At 41.9% G+C, this 14,360-nt stretch overlaps 1 protein-coding gene across 1 annotated transcript in view; it reads left to right on the forward strand.

The window, feature by feature from the left end:
* Positions 1–14,360, forward strand: part of LOC145995052 (A disintegrin and metalloproteinase with thrombospondin motifs 3-like) — a 101,169-nt gene that overhangs the window by 15,436 nt on the left and 71,373 nt on the right. Inside the window, exons 4-5 of the mRNA XM_083131583.1 lie at positions 2,856–3,097; positions 9,137–9,289. Coding sequence (XP_082987709.1) covers positions 2,856–3,097; positions 9,137–9,289 — 395 coding nt within the window. The remainder of the gene's footprint in view (positions 1–2,855; positions 3,098–9,136; positions 9,290–14,360) is intronic.

The raw sequence follows: 14,360 nt of genomic DNA on the forward strand, positions 1-14,360 counted from the left end.
AGCATATTATAAATCAAGTAAAGCGATTAAGAAAAATGCGGAATTGTTGACGCAGAATGTAGCTATTGATGCAATGGTAGAGCGTAAATAACAGAAATGTAGAGTTTAGGCTTGATACTCGTGATTTGCAATTCGCTTACCGTCGAATTCCACTTTAAGATGTAGGTACAGTCCTGATTAGTCTTACTGTGCATAAAGTGGACTTAAACACCAAATCAATCAATTTAATTAGATATGTAACAAGCACATTTGATCCACAATCGTCCATCCATCCCTCTAAGCGAGTGCGAAAATCGGCTTCACAATCTGAACCAAACGCTGTGTTTGCCACTGATGTAGACGACGCATCATCAGCAGAAGTAAGTAGTGATGAAAATGACAAAAGAAAACGAGTCGTGCGTTTTTCAACATCACATGCAGCTGAGTTGGTGACAAAAAATCTATTTCAATTAATAAAGCTGCTGTAGTGTGCTTCAGTCTGGCCGAAGATGGAATTAGTGTTCCAACACCATCACAGTCAGGTGTTTCGCGAGCTGTTAGAAGTGGCGAAGATGCGAAGCGCAAAATAAAATCTATTTTGCAAGAAGAGAATCGAACCCGGGACCCCTTGATTACAAGGCTACGACGCTACCATTGCGCCATCGGGGAGGCCTAACAATTTTAATTCAACTCTTCTGATACATATGCTGAATCATCACAGGATATTTTTAATGCACTGCAAAGCACAACTTCAAAATGATCGTATGTGACACAACAGCAGTAAATACTGGACGAGTGAATGGAATTGTTCAAAAATTAGAAAGTGAAATGATCACAATAGGATTTGATCAGCCACAGTACATTGGCTGCCAGCACCATATTCTTCATAGAATTATAAAGCATGTGTTTGACTTCTTTAATCCGATTTCTTCTACCAAACCAACTCTCAACTATGAATTCGTGGACGAAGTGATAAAACAATACGATGTCTTGCAGCAGTCCTACAAGCCAGAAAGTGAAATGATAACTGTTCAAAATCCAGGTTGGCGAGATGATTTTAGATTTCTGTATGAGTTATGTAGAGCATTCCGTTTCCTTAAAGAAACTGGAGCATACCCAGCAATTAAATGGAGAAAATTACCGTCTCTTCACAATGCCAGATGGAATTCACGTGCTATACTGTATATGCTCTTACCTCGTACTTCCTCATTCCTAAATGGAGAATATCACTGGAAAAACCATGCTCTTTCATCTCAAATACGTGGCAGGAAGCCTGGTTTTCTAACCAAATGTTCAACGCAGAGATTCACCAGAAACTGATGGATGGAATTTCCGAATTAATTTGCTCTGCAGCCATGAAGTGCTTTGTATCTCACTGGAATGTTGAAAGATCCGTTGTAGATATACCACGGACGAATATTTGTGCCGAACGAGGGGTTAAAATAATGGAAGAACTGTACCGGAAATGCAAAACAGATAAATATTTGAATCTGAAGCTTATTTCAAATAATACATTTTGACTGCGCTCAATGTACTTAAATTTGAGAATTTTCATTGTCATTGGTGCGGAACATTTTTTATGAATTCAAAGAAATAATTGTCATTTTCTGATTCTGTATTAAAAAGTTCATTGATTTCTACTACAGGCTAAAAAAATATTTTTTTGTCATAACCCTAGTGAGCATATAACAGCAGGAATTAATCCCCACATGGATAAGTTAGACAAGAATAAAGCCATAGGCAAGGCATAAAACCATCTTGCAGGAAACCACTAATTCCAAAGATCAATCCTACCCCAATTGTAGTTGAAGCAACAACAAAAGCATATCGAGATACAGTGTGCCTCTCACTGTGGGTCCGCAAAGGAGGAGATGGTCCGTACACCTTGAACTTTGTGATCTCCAGCCACACATTGACTATTGGAGTGTCCTGTCCCCACTGGAAGATCGCATGTGGCTCTTCGTCCATCCAGACTGCATACGTGTCGGCTGGCCGATCCATAGATGTGGAACTAAACGGCACGAGTTGCTAGGAGACCAGCAAAGTCCTTGTTTTCCAGCTTATGCAAGATTTGGATGTGGCATGCCCGGTTTTTCAACATGTGGCTGTTGCACCGTCGCGACCGAAAAGCTAAATCTCCCGAAACATGTAACTTAAATATCTGGACCAACAGCTTGGTGTTTGCCCTGATGGAAGCAAGTTTATGGAATTTCTTTGTGAAATCTGACTGCACCTCTTGGTACGAAAATACCCGCAAATGTGCTCACATCTCGGCAATTTCTTCTTCCATGGTGAGCAGCTTTCATATCACCTAGAAAAGAAACACAAAATCAACCTTTCTGACAAAAATGGATCGAGATGTTATAATCACCCTGTATATATTTTAATACTATTTGGCTTACATCACATTGCATATGTCGAGTTTAGCGAAGTATTACGTTGTCTTGTGCACATATACAGCAGGATGCACAAGTAGTGCTCGGCAAATTGTCCATGATTGTTCTTCATTATGCACGCTTTTAAGGATTGAATTTTTACATATGCTGGTGCATAAGTTATCAACATCTTGTTTGGCGTTTTATTCCATTTTTGAAGATCTCATTTCATAAACCCAAGAGAATAAACACGGTGATGGACATTTGTCTGGTAATACTTATGGAGCACACTCTACCCTCAAAGTGACATTCTATCCCAAATGGATAACAAGGTTACCAATAGAAGCAGTGTTGTCATATCTGATCCCTCTTAACTGCAATATTCTCATTTTTTAAAGTTTCCAAATCCACCTAGTACGATGGATCAGACAGTGAAATATTTTATATATTGTTCTTTAGTAGCTTTAAGAATTCTCTTTCTGTTTGGTTTTCCTGCGACAGATCCGAGTGGGCAACTCGAAGCGTTCACTGGAGAATGTGAACCGCTGGAACGAAGAACTCCTCACCTCTCTTCCGCCCAGCCAGAGGCACGACCTCGCCGTGTGGCTGACCCGTCTGGACCTCGGTGGACCCTCAGGATACGCCCCGGTCTCAGGGACCTGCGATGAGGCCCGCAGCTGCGCCTTGAACAGAGACGAGGGTCTAACCAGCGCCTTCATCATCGCCCATGAGGTTGGACACGTGTGAGTATGAGAACGTACACTGTAAGTGCCGGTCTTCTAAGCTCACTTTGACAGTAATTATAGGGGAGGCAAATATAGTGTGTCCATAAAGGTAGTTTAAAACTTCCTGACTATTGCTTGATATATACTTTAGTTCAGGTTATGCATCAACTCGAAGAATATTTTCGACATGTCTTTCCATTTCCAGGTGATGGGAGTTGCATAATATGAACAAGAACTGTTTCCAACACATAGCAAAGCCGCCCCCAGGATTTTTCTCAGGGGACAGTGGTGGTCAATGTGGGGGTAACGTGGCTGATGCTATCCCCCCGTTAAGAAACTTCACGTAAAACAGCCCCCGCAGGATAATTGCATTTTCTCCATATTCATCCATGCAACCATTCCCCCGCTTTCACCATATGTTTCTCTTTTTAGATATCTAGGGGCCAAGTGCCTGCCCCCGGGGTCCCTCTGCGGGCTCTTGACATCCCACCTTTTATAGTAAGTTCCAAAAACCATGCCAGAAATGTGTGGATGCACGAGGACAACATTTCCAACAACCCCGGTGACAGTGAATATGCTCATTTTGAATGTAACTGTAATTCTGACATTTGGAACCTAGCGGTTTCCATAGCAGAGATATCACACGTGATTTGGCGGGAGTTGCCGACTGGGCGGCCGCCAAGCGGACTGCCGATAGGTGGCACAAGAGACGGAAAAAACACAGAGTAGAATAAATAAGAATTGATACTGTAAACCAGGTCGAATTTTCAGGATATGCTACTGCTTCTAGGTCCTATGATCACCTTCATTTCATTGAACGAGAACGCACTGCGTTATCCTCCCAGTGAACCAATGAATGAAGACTGGGCGTGGCCTGCAGGGAAAGATCTCTCGCGTAGTGAGGCGCCGACTTCGGGAGTACAAGGCACATTCTGCCTTCCCACCAAAATTCACATAGATGGACAGATACGATATACATATTTACATATATAAAATATTGTTTATGCCAACCTTACCCCCCTCCCCCCAATGTAACATGCTCGCGTAACATTCAGACGCCATATCGACAAGACCACAAGCATAGAACAAGACCAAGAACCGACATTACCTATGAATCTAAATAAATATAAATTACATCTTTTTTCGGTGAACAATACATCGCACCTCTTACAGTGAGTTCCGCACTTCCAGATTCTAAAACCTGGTGTCCTCATGTCGCTTATAAGATTCTAAAAAATTGCTCGCAAATTTATATGTGCAGGACCATCTGGAATTGTTCGGAAGAGGCTTTTATGGAATGTCGTTCCCCGAATCGAATAAGTTGATTTCATAATTGCATTTCCTCCGACATTCCCTCTGGGGGAAGCTGTTGCAAGCAGGAATTCGGTTTCCCAGAAGCTCTTTCTAATCTAACTTTCCTACTTTACGTTCTCCATCCCAAGACCTGGCAAGAATAATGGATTCTGTTCTATTACTATTGAAATGACCCGTCTCCAGAATCACCTTCTGCTTTGATGATATCTTTTTTCCTCTGACTCCGAACTCAATTAAGAGAAGAGTTTTGGGCATCGTAAAAATTAAATATCGTCGCTGAAATGAATCTACGGATGGATAAAAGTCACGTGTTATATTTTCGCCCCCTTCTGATTTTCATTTGTTTTAATTTATTTTACGTCCCTTTTCTGCCACTCTTCTACCCCTCAGAGGATTATCCTGGCTGTAAGTCCAGGCGCCAAAGCCTCGTTAGTCTGCGAAATGGAGAAGGTGGGTGTAGTAAGTGGATGTGAGGTTCATATTTGTGTCTTCTGGAAAGGTGACCCCTTACAATCCTTTAAGTATTCTTGTAAAACAGTAGATGCAGTTTTGGGCTTTGAAAAGCTATCTTGTTTTTCCCTGTCAATATTTCCAATATTTTAAGTTGTTCTTCTTTCTCTGGAAATCAATCGCGACGATGAGGATGAAACATAATGCATATGGGCCCGTGGTACTGGAGCACGCCCAGAAATTTATTGTTATAATGATAATAATACTAAGTATTATTATTATTATATTGCTTATCGCGGTTCGTGCTGGATCGCTTATTGAAATCAATAAATTGGATTGATTTGGTGTTTTAAGTCCACTTTTATGCACAGTAAGGCTAATCGAGACTGGACCTACAGTTTAAAGTGGGATCCGAACCAGTATGTGCCTCCACCGGGTATCGAACCCAGGACCCCTTGATTACAAGGCAACGACGCTACCAGTGCGCCATCGGGGATTTAGAAAAAATAAGTACAGATGCATTGTTGGTGTGTATTTTATTGTACTTTCTTGTTCAATTTCTTTGTCATCTTGAATTTTATTTTATTTTTATTTTAATCTGTACTTTTTGGGGTTAGGTGGTAGACCAGCAACAGTTGAACCTTGCCCAGAAAAAAGTCAATTCAATTCAATTCAATTTCGTGATACATGGAAGGGAGGATTTATGAATTTTTTGTGAACTTATAACTCAAGTGTTTGAGTCCACCCAATGTTATTCAGAAGCTGGCGCCCCTGACTACATTCACTGCATTCGTACAGAACAAAATAATAATATTTGTTTGGTTAGGACAGCACGCTACGACGCCAGGGATACAGGGTTCGAACCATAGCTTGGGCATGGGTGGTATGTGTAAGTTTCCCTTCATAAATTTCATCATATCATCACTCATCCTCATCGGGGCCTCCTCGATGGCGCAGTGGTAGCGTCCTCTCCTTGTAATCAAGAGCCCCCGGGTTCGATACCCGGTGGTTCGGATCCCACTTTAAACTGTAGGTCCAGTCCCGATTAGCCTTTCTGTGCATAAAGCGGACTTAAAACACCAACTCACTCCAATCCAAATCATCCTCATCGTCGCTATTAGCCAAAAGTAGCAGAAAAGCAACGCTAGAAAACAAATGAAATCAATAATCTTTGTTCTAGTGTACTAATTTGTAACAGACTTGAGCACTACAATTAAAAAAGTTACTATACCCTGTCTTAGGTATATCTGGAGCAAGGCCGTACACATCGGCAGAGAAGGGGGAGAAATCGAGTAGAGCGAAGCAGTACACGGTGCTGGGAAGGCTGGTAACTGCAGTCGCTTTCCCCTCCTCCACGCAATCCCATTCCCTCTCACGTATTCACTGGTGGAGCTGTCTCTCGTCACTACTTGCGCAGAGATTTGTTTTCGTTCGCCTGCTCCAGAGATAGGTTGGACAGAGTGTAAAGCTGCACCGCGAGAAATCCATCCGTACATGTTCATTTTTCTCCACTATGACGCTCTCTCTTCTTCTTCTTTTTAGTTCGTTTTTAACGCTCTTTCATACAGCGTTGTGTAACTCATGGTTCCCTGTGATCATTTTGGTTGCAGGAGGCATTTCAATTTTTTCCCCATTAACACTAAATCCTTTCCTTAGTTTTGATTGAAACTGCAGCCCGAAAGAAGTGATTTAGGCCATGATCAAGTTGTAGCTCTTTCCCCGAGTAAAAATAAAATCTTCATTTAAAAAGGAGAGAGAAGTCCTCTGCGATGTATCACTTAAGGAAAGTGGGTGCAAATTTCATTTTCCTCCTTTTTCTTACATTGAAGGAGGGCAGGGAAGGCGCTACTCTGTGAAGACTTTGGAAATTTGATTCCACGCACGTTCACTTTCGGACATTTAATGAAGGACGAGATCCTACTTGGTGCACGTCCTTGAGCAACAACTTCGTTTAACCCTCCACGCCACCCTCTTCCCTTTCTTACCCCTTCTCTCTGTTTCATTTTCGGTTCGACCGGAATGCAGGAAGCAACTTGGGTTGCGTAAACTTTCTCATGCTGAAGTTAGAATGCACGGCTCCTAAGTTGAAGACTCTCCACTGGTGAGCAACCAGTCTCAACACACTTTCTCAAACGTTTCAACTTTTTTCCTTCAATTGCGCTCCACATGGGAGGGGGCTGTTCTTGGTAATGTCACAAGCCAAGAGAGCAACGCACTTAACCTTTAACCAGCCAATGGGTCATATATGACCCATAGAAAGTATAGGCGAAAACAGCCAATGGGTCATATATGACCCATAGAAAGTATAGGCAAAAACAGCCAATGGGTCATATAAGACCCATGGTGCCGATTACAACATTCACGTGCTTTTAGAACCTTCATACTTGTATGTGAAGTTGTAAACACTGACAGATGTTCAGATAAAACTTTGAAATGTCATGTGGAAGATTATTGATTTGCCTTCTACAGAGAAAGGATATCTCCAATTACAGAGGCATTAATATAACGTAAATAATGTGAGTGGAGCGTGGGCAACCGATATTTCTTGCTTTCTTCTCTCTATATGAATCTACATCGCTTTTCTACCTATTAAGTTAACCGCGACGATGAGTATGAACTCGTGAAGTGCATAATGGGAAAAGCACAGTGAACAGGTTTCGAACCTTGATCATTGGCATCATAGCACGTTATACTGATGCTTCCTTTCAAGTAGATACCCAAGTTGATCTTATTATGCAGAGCGGACATGAAAATATTGAGTTCTCTGGAATTTGGGGGCTTAGAAAAGAGTTGGACAAACTGCCGAAATGTACAGTCACTCGCAAATAAATACGATTCTGTTTTTCTTCTCATCACAGTAGGGCCTCGCTGATAGCGTAATGGTAACGCCATGGCCTTGTAATAAAGGGGTTCGGGGTTGGATATCCGGTGGAGGCACACACGTAATGGTTCGGATCCCACTTAGCCTGTCGGTCCCATTTCTGGGCTTAAAAACAAAGACAAATAAAAACGAGAGCCCAAATCATTCGCCTACTTGTCCTAAAAATCAGTGCATACAGATAACTTATATGGTTCTGGCAACCAGTGGCGGCGATTAGAGAGGGTCGATCCCCCCCCTCCCCACACACACGCACACTTTTTGCCTCCGCACTATGGCCTCGTGATGTAAGCTGTTCTTGCCCTCACAAATAAAAAATGGCACATGGGTGAAGAAATTACAAAAATGGGCGTGATGAGTTTTACAGCGTCCTCTAGATCCCAGTTTCAAATACGAAACGATGAAGTTCCTTTCTTCCTTCACCGCTTAGTTCGAGGCCCCCGAGCAGCTAACTTCCCATCCATCTTACTTTGATGACAGCAGATCTCTTCGGTCTTCCTCCCAGAAAGACAGAAGTAAGCTGTGTTCTCAGTTTTTTCTTCTCTTGGATCGCCGAACGCTACAGAAACTCTCCTATCCAGGCTTAATTGCTTCCTCCTACGCCTTCAATGATGTCTGCTCTGAAAGCTATTGCCGTTTGATGAGATAACACGTTTATCCACAAAGAAGGTTGTTTGGTGTTTCAGCTCAATCTGGAATCGTTGAGTGTCGAATTGAGAAATAGGATACGCTCACCAGTATATTTATCGCGGATATATTGCTACTTGTAGCCCCGTTTTGAACGCCACCGACCAATATTGAAATATGTTTTACATTATAGACCTATGCTTTAATTCATAGACAAACCTGTGATGTTATGTTGTTTATTTAGTGTTTAAATTGAGCATAATTTATTATTTGTTAGTGTAGATGTTAAAAAAAATGACAAAAATTCTTCCTGTGTTGTAATTTTATAGTATTTTTCATGATTAACTAGACATTTATTCTTTCAAGAAAGTTTTTGTAACAAAATTTTGCATTAGACCTCGAATTTACATTGTTTTATATGAGTGCCCCATTTTAACCAACCGGTTATCCAAAACGGGGACGTTGCATATTTTCCAGAAAAGTGTTTTTCCTGCCTTCCCTAATGCCTTTTTTTTTACACAAACAACCTTTTTCTCTGATAGTCAAAAACCTACTCAGCAAAGAAAAGGTTTGAAATATTCTTCATTGATAAATTTGCTTTTGATAGGCCAAAATATGTTAGTGTCCCCATTTTTGGCGACTCTCTCTCTTAATAACTAGGAGACTCAAGTCATTAACCTGCTCGTCAAATATCAGGTATTTGCTGGTGTATATATTTACAATCATAGTAGAATTATACGTGGCTTGGTAAGTGCAGAACCTTGATTCTTCGCTCTGTGATTTTTCAGCCTAGGTATGAGCCACGATGGTGACGAAAAGGCGGGCAACACCTGCGCCGAAGAAGCGAAGCAGGGCAGCGTGATGGCTCCAATGGTGGCCGCCACCTTCAACAGCTTCCACTGGTCGTCCTGCTCCAAGGAGGAGTTCCACTCTAACTCAAGGTGAGTCCTTCCAAACCTGTAACTTCTAAAGGATCCTGCACACTGAGACGCGGGGTAGCACGGAGATTTCCGGCAACAGAACTTCTGTCGTCTGCTTCTATTGAAATCAAATGGTGTAACGCTTACTACAGGGGAACCGAAGCACGGGATTTACGGCTAGAACGCTGCAGGTTATCTTGAGGCTTATGGGCCACTGAAACGCCGGAAGCGAAACCTGTTCCGTTCTGTTGCCGCGGTTCCGGCGTCTCAATGGGCATCAAGCTTAAGCACCATCATGGTCCGAATCCGGGACGTAGGTGAAGTTGGACGTGCGACAAGTGCAAGTGCACGTTTTAATGTGTTTAACGTGTAGAAGTCACATTTTAATCTGTTTGTTAGGCTGAGTGGGTTACTATTCCTTGTACATTGCGATACCTGGCTGCGGGTAGTCCTTAACCCTTAAATATCTGCCTATAAATATACCGTGTTCCAAAATGAATATCGGGGTTTTAATTAAGTGTATATTCTATTACATATACATTACAGAAATGAAACATACCTTAAAAGGAAGGGTAACTCAAACAGTTTTTTTGTCACAAGTTACAAGTGTTCAATGTGCGATCCCCTTGTGACACGGCGCACATCTAGTCTGTAGGCAATTTCTTCCCACACTGAAGCTAGCATGTCTGTTGTAACAGACTCCACAGCTGCATCAATCCCGCGTTGCAATTCAGGGAGGTCGGCAGGTAGCGGTGGCACCCTTTACATACCCCCACAAAAAGAAATCGCAGGGGGTGAGGTCGGGAGATCTTGGGGGCCATTGCAGAAGAGCCACGGCATCCTCACAATGACGACAGATCCATCGTTGGGGAAAAACAGCATTCAACCAATTCCGTACTTCACGATGAAAGTGTGGGGGCAGATGCCAGATGATGTTTCTTTTTTGCTAACGATCCAGTTGAGGGTAGAACCATTGCTGGAGCATGTCCAAATACGCAGTACCAGTGATATTGTTTTCCACAAAGAAGAAAGGTCCAAATACACTTGTTCTTTGGATAGAACACAAAAGACGTTCACTTTTGGCGAATCCCTCATGTGCTGCACTGTTTGGTGTGGATTTTCGTATTCACTCGTCCACTAAGATGAAATGAGGCTTCATCACTAAAGATCACACTTGTAAGAAAATCATCATCCATGTCCAGTACATTTTCGCAGAAGTTGGCACGGGTAACATTATCTTCAGGCTTTAGGGCCTGTAACAGATGTAGACGGTACGGCCTCATGTGCAATCTCTTTCGTAACACCCTCCAAACAGTGGTGGACGGCATTGACAGTTCTCGACTCGCCCGCTTTACAGATTTCCTGGGACTCCGACCGAAACTTGCTCTGACCTGTTTCACTTGTTCATCTGGTAGACGTGGTCTTCCGGAGCTCTTCCCTTTGCACAGGCATCCCGTATTCTTAAATTGGTTGTACCATCTTCGGATGTTGTTATCCGATCGGGGATCACATCCATATTCCCGCCGAAAAGTACGTTGCGCTCCAATTGCTGAGTTACACCTTGCGAATTCCAAGATACAAAGGCTTTACGCTCAGGAGTCATCTCCATCTTTACTACTAGCGCCGTGCTGCGGCGGAGTTACGAAACATCACCTGCGAAGTAGAAACAAAAACTGTTTGAGTTACCTTTCCTTTTGAGGTATGTTTCATTTCTGTAATGTATATGTAATAGAAGATACACTTCATTGAAACCCCGATATTCATTTTGGAACACCCTGTATATTGTTTTAAAGCTAACACGAATTGAAACTTAAGATCTAATTCAGACGATATTGGCAGAAATCAAACGTGTATTATTTTCTAAACGTTATCCTGTGACAAGACTGAGTGACTCAGATCTCATGCTGTTGAAGTAACACTTCTTTCGATTTAACCAATATTATACACTGCTGTTTGTGAAAATTGCAACACCCAGAAAAAATGGCCCAAATTAATCCAAACTCGGAGGATGTGTAGAACAGTGTACCAGCAATAAGTGATTAGGATTGCAGAGAGATGGCGTGCATGTAGGCCCAGCAGCGCCCTCTCTTGTGTAACCGGAAGGGCCAGTGTTACGCCAAGCTCAGTCAGTGAAGAGCCATCAAACGAAGTGGAAACGTGAAAGCAACTGCTGGTATACCTCGTCGACGTCAAAGGGTGCAATATCAGCATGTGAGTGTGTTCGAATGGGGCAGAATGAGCGGTCTCTGGGAAGCGGGTTTGTCATACCGTGACATTTCGGCTCGTACAGGGCATGCTGCTACGACAGTGATGCGTGTGTGGAGCCAGTGGATAGAAGAGGGTCGTACACAGCGACAAGCAGGTACTGGACCACGCAATGTGGTCACAGCACGGGATGACCGCCATCTTGCCCGCATGGCTGTAACTCACGGTACAGCTTCATCCACAGTATTGGCTCGACGCTGGAGCAGTGCAACGGTTGTGGACTGTCGTATACCAATTGAACTTGAACGCCAGACCTGATTATTAAATGTTGTTCGTCATCAGTCTGTGCATTGTCCCTGTCGAGTATGTATGAAAAGTCATAGCCGTCGTTCATGACGAGGCTTCTCGCATTTATACCATTATGTAAGTTATTGTAATAATTCTGTTATTGTGTTTGTGAATTATACACTTTTGTTTGCGTTGAAACTTCAGTCGTATTCTTTACTCCATTTCCTGAATTACCGAAGAACAGAGAGAACCCCAAACTCAACAATGGCGACGAAGATCTTGGAAACTTCATTTGATACTTACTTCTCGTAATTTTACATATTTCTTATGATTGTTCTTCAAGCTGTCTGTTGGAGGTAAGAATCTCTGTACACAATGCAAAACTTGTCTCAATTTTCTGAATTCTGCAGGGAGCAGGAAAGTATTAAACAATACTTCGATAGATTCGAGCATTTCTGCAAAGCTTCAGACATTCCCGATGATAAGGCTAAGCATGTTCTATTAGCAGCAATAGGGCACAGAACGTATGCTGATTTATACAATCTCATACAACCTAAATCGATATCAGAGCTCAGTCTTGCTCAAATTCAACAAACATTAGTCCGCCATTATGAGCCCAAGAAGAATCTCGTACTTGAAAGGCATAAGTTTTTTCTTATTAAACAGAAAGATAATCAAAGCATTCCTGATTTCCTTGTGCAAATTAAAGTGCAGGCCTCAAAATGTGATTTTGGTGATCTCATCGATTCAATGTGTCGCGACGTATTTATTCTTGGTATGAGAATTGTGCGTGTTAGAAATAGACTGTTATCAGATCCTGATTTGACTTTGAAAAAGGCAATAGATACGGCCATGTATCTGAACGAGCTAGAATTAAATGAGGGAATTGTTAACCAAAGTCACTCAAAGAATGCTGTGGAATATTCTGAAACTCCGACTGAATTCACTTCGCAAATTCAAAACAGGTACAAGGGCAATCTTCGAATGAACATCAGACAAAATAGAACTGATACAAGGAATATTGGTAACAAATCAAACAATGATTCTGGTAAACCGTGTGGTAATTGTAATTCTTTTCATCCTAATGGAAAATGTCCAGCTTTCGGGGCTACTTGCAGATATTGTAAAAAGAAAAATCATTTCTTAACAGCCTGCAAGAAGAGAGAATATAACAATTCCAGCAAAAACAAATTGGTTTCTAGCACAAACATTGTGCTTAACACACGTATCAATGAAAGATCTATCAATGTTCCAGCTAATTCAAAACCTACGATTGTACCTAACAATCACAGCAATTTCAAACATATTATCCGAGAATCATCCATTGATTATTCAGATTTTAATGTGCCGTGCATTCCCATAGATTACAAATTTGCAGATATTCAAGAAGAAAAATCTAAGAGCGAATTTGTTGATTACTGCGCCGCTGGTATCCAATGTTACGCTCAGTGTCCAGAAATTTTCACTACTTTCGTTACTAAAGAAAGTGAATCTGTTTGGCATACACAGGGATCGTTGTTTATCGACTTACAAGTCAACAATTCTAAGATTACATTCCTAGTGGATACAGGTTCTGTCTATACTTTAATTGACAGTAGACAATTTGAGTCTTCATTGCGAGGTTGCACTATACACAATTTTCCTATCATCTTGAAAGCAGCAAATGGTAATAATCTTGGTGTTTTAGGAAAAGTTAACGTTGAAGTTGTATTTCAAGGAATGAAACATAACTTAGATATGATTGTTGTAAAGACAAAATTGAATCGTGCGATTATGGGTTTGTCTTGGATTGACATTTTCATGCCTGAATGGCAAAACATTTTTGTTTCACATGTTCCTCAGATGGTTGCAACTACTGTTGAATCATCAGCAATAAAGGAACTGGTTGCGAATCTAAGGAAAGATTTTCCTATACCTTTTGATGGTGACATGTCCAAGTCGATCAAGCGCTTCGAGATAGACTTGCCATTGAAAGACGATGCTGCACCAGTGTTCAAGAGATATTACGACGTCCCGTACTCGCTTAAGGAACCAGTCAAGGATGAATTACAGAAGTTGGTTAGTGACGGAGTAATTGAACCTATCAAATCATCATCGTGGGCTTCTCCTCTTGTTGCTGTTCCTAAGAAAAACGGTGAATTAAGGCTGTGTGTGTCCTACAAGATCGCTGTAAATCCGCAACTTAGGAAGATGGGACATCCGTTACCTAAAATAGAGGACCTCTTCAACAAGATGGTTGGTTGTAGTTGGTTCGTTTCATTTGACCTTCGAAGGGCTTACCTTCAGTTACGCCTATCTCTGCAGGCTCAGAAGGTCCTCGTCTTCAACACGGAATTCGGGTTATTCAGACAGTTGAAGCTTCCCTTCGGAGTAAACTCTGCCAGTGCCATTTTCCAAGCCACGATGGAGCAGATATTGATGGGTGTAGACAAGGTTTCCATTTTCCAAGACGACATTTTAGTAGGAGGAGTTACTCTTGAGGAGTGCAATGATAACGCACGAAAGGTACTGAATCTTTTCTCCGATTATGGCGTCCGCATAAATGAACAAAAGTCTGTGTTCTTTGTGCAAAATGTGAAGTATCTGGGCCATTCTCTTT

Source organism: Lepisma saccharinum, chromosome 11 (assembly GCF_977018435.1).
Source record: "Lepisma saccharinum chromosome 11, izLepSacc3.1, whole genome shotgun sequence".
Taxonomy (NCBI): Eukaryota; Metazoa; Arthropoda; class Insecta; order Zygentoma; family Lepismatidae; genus Lepisma; species Lepisma saccharinum.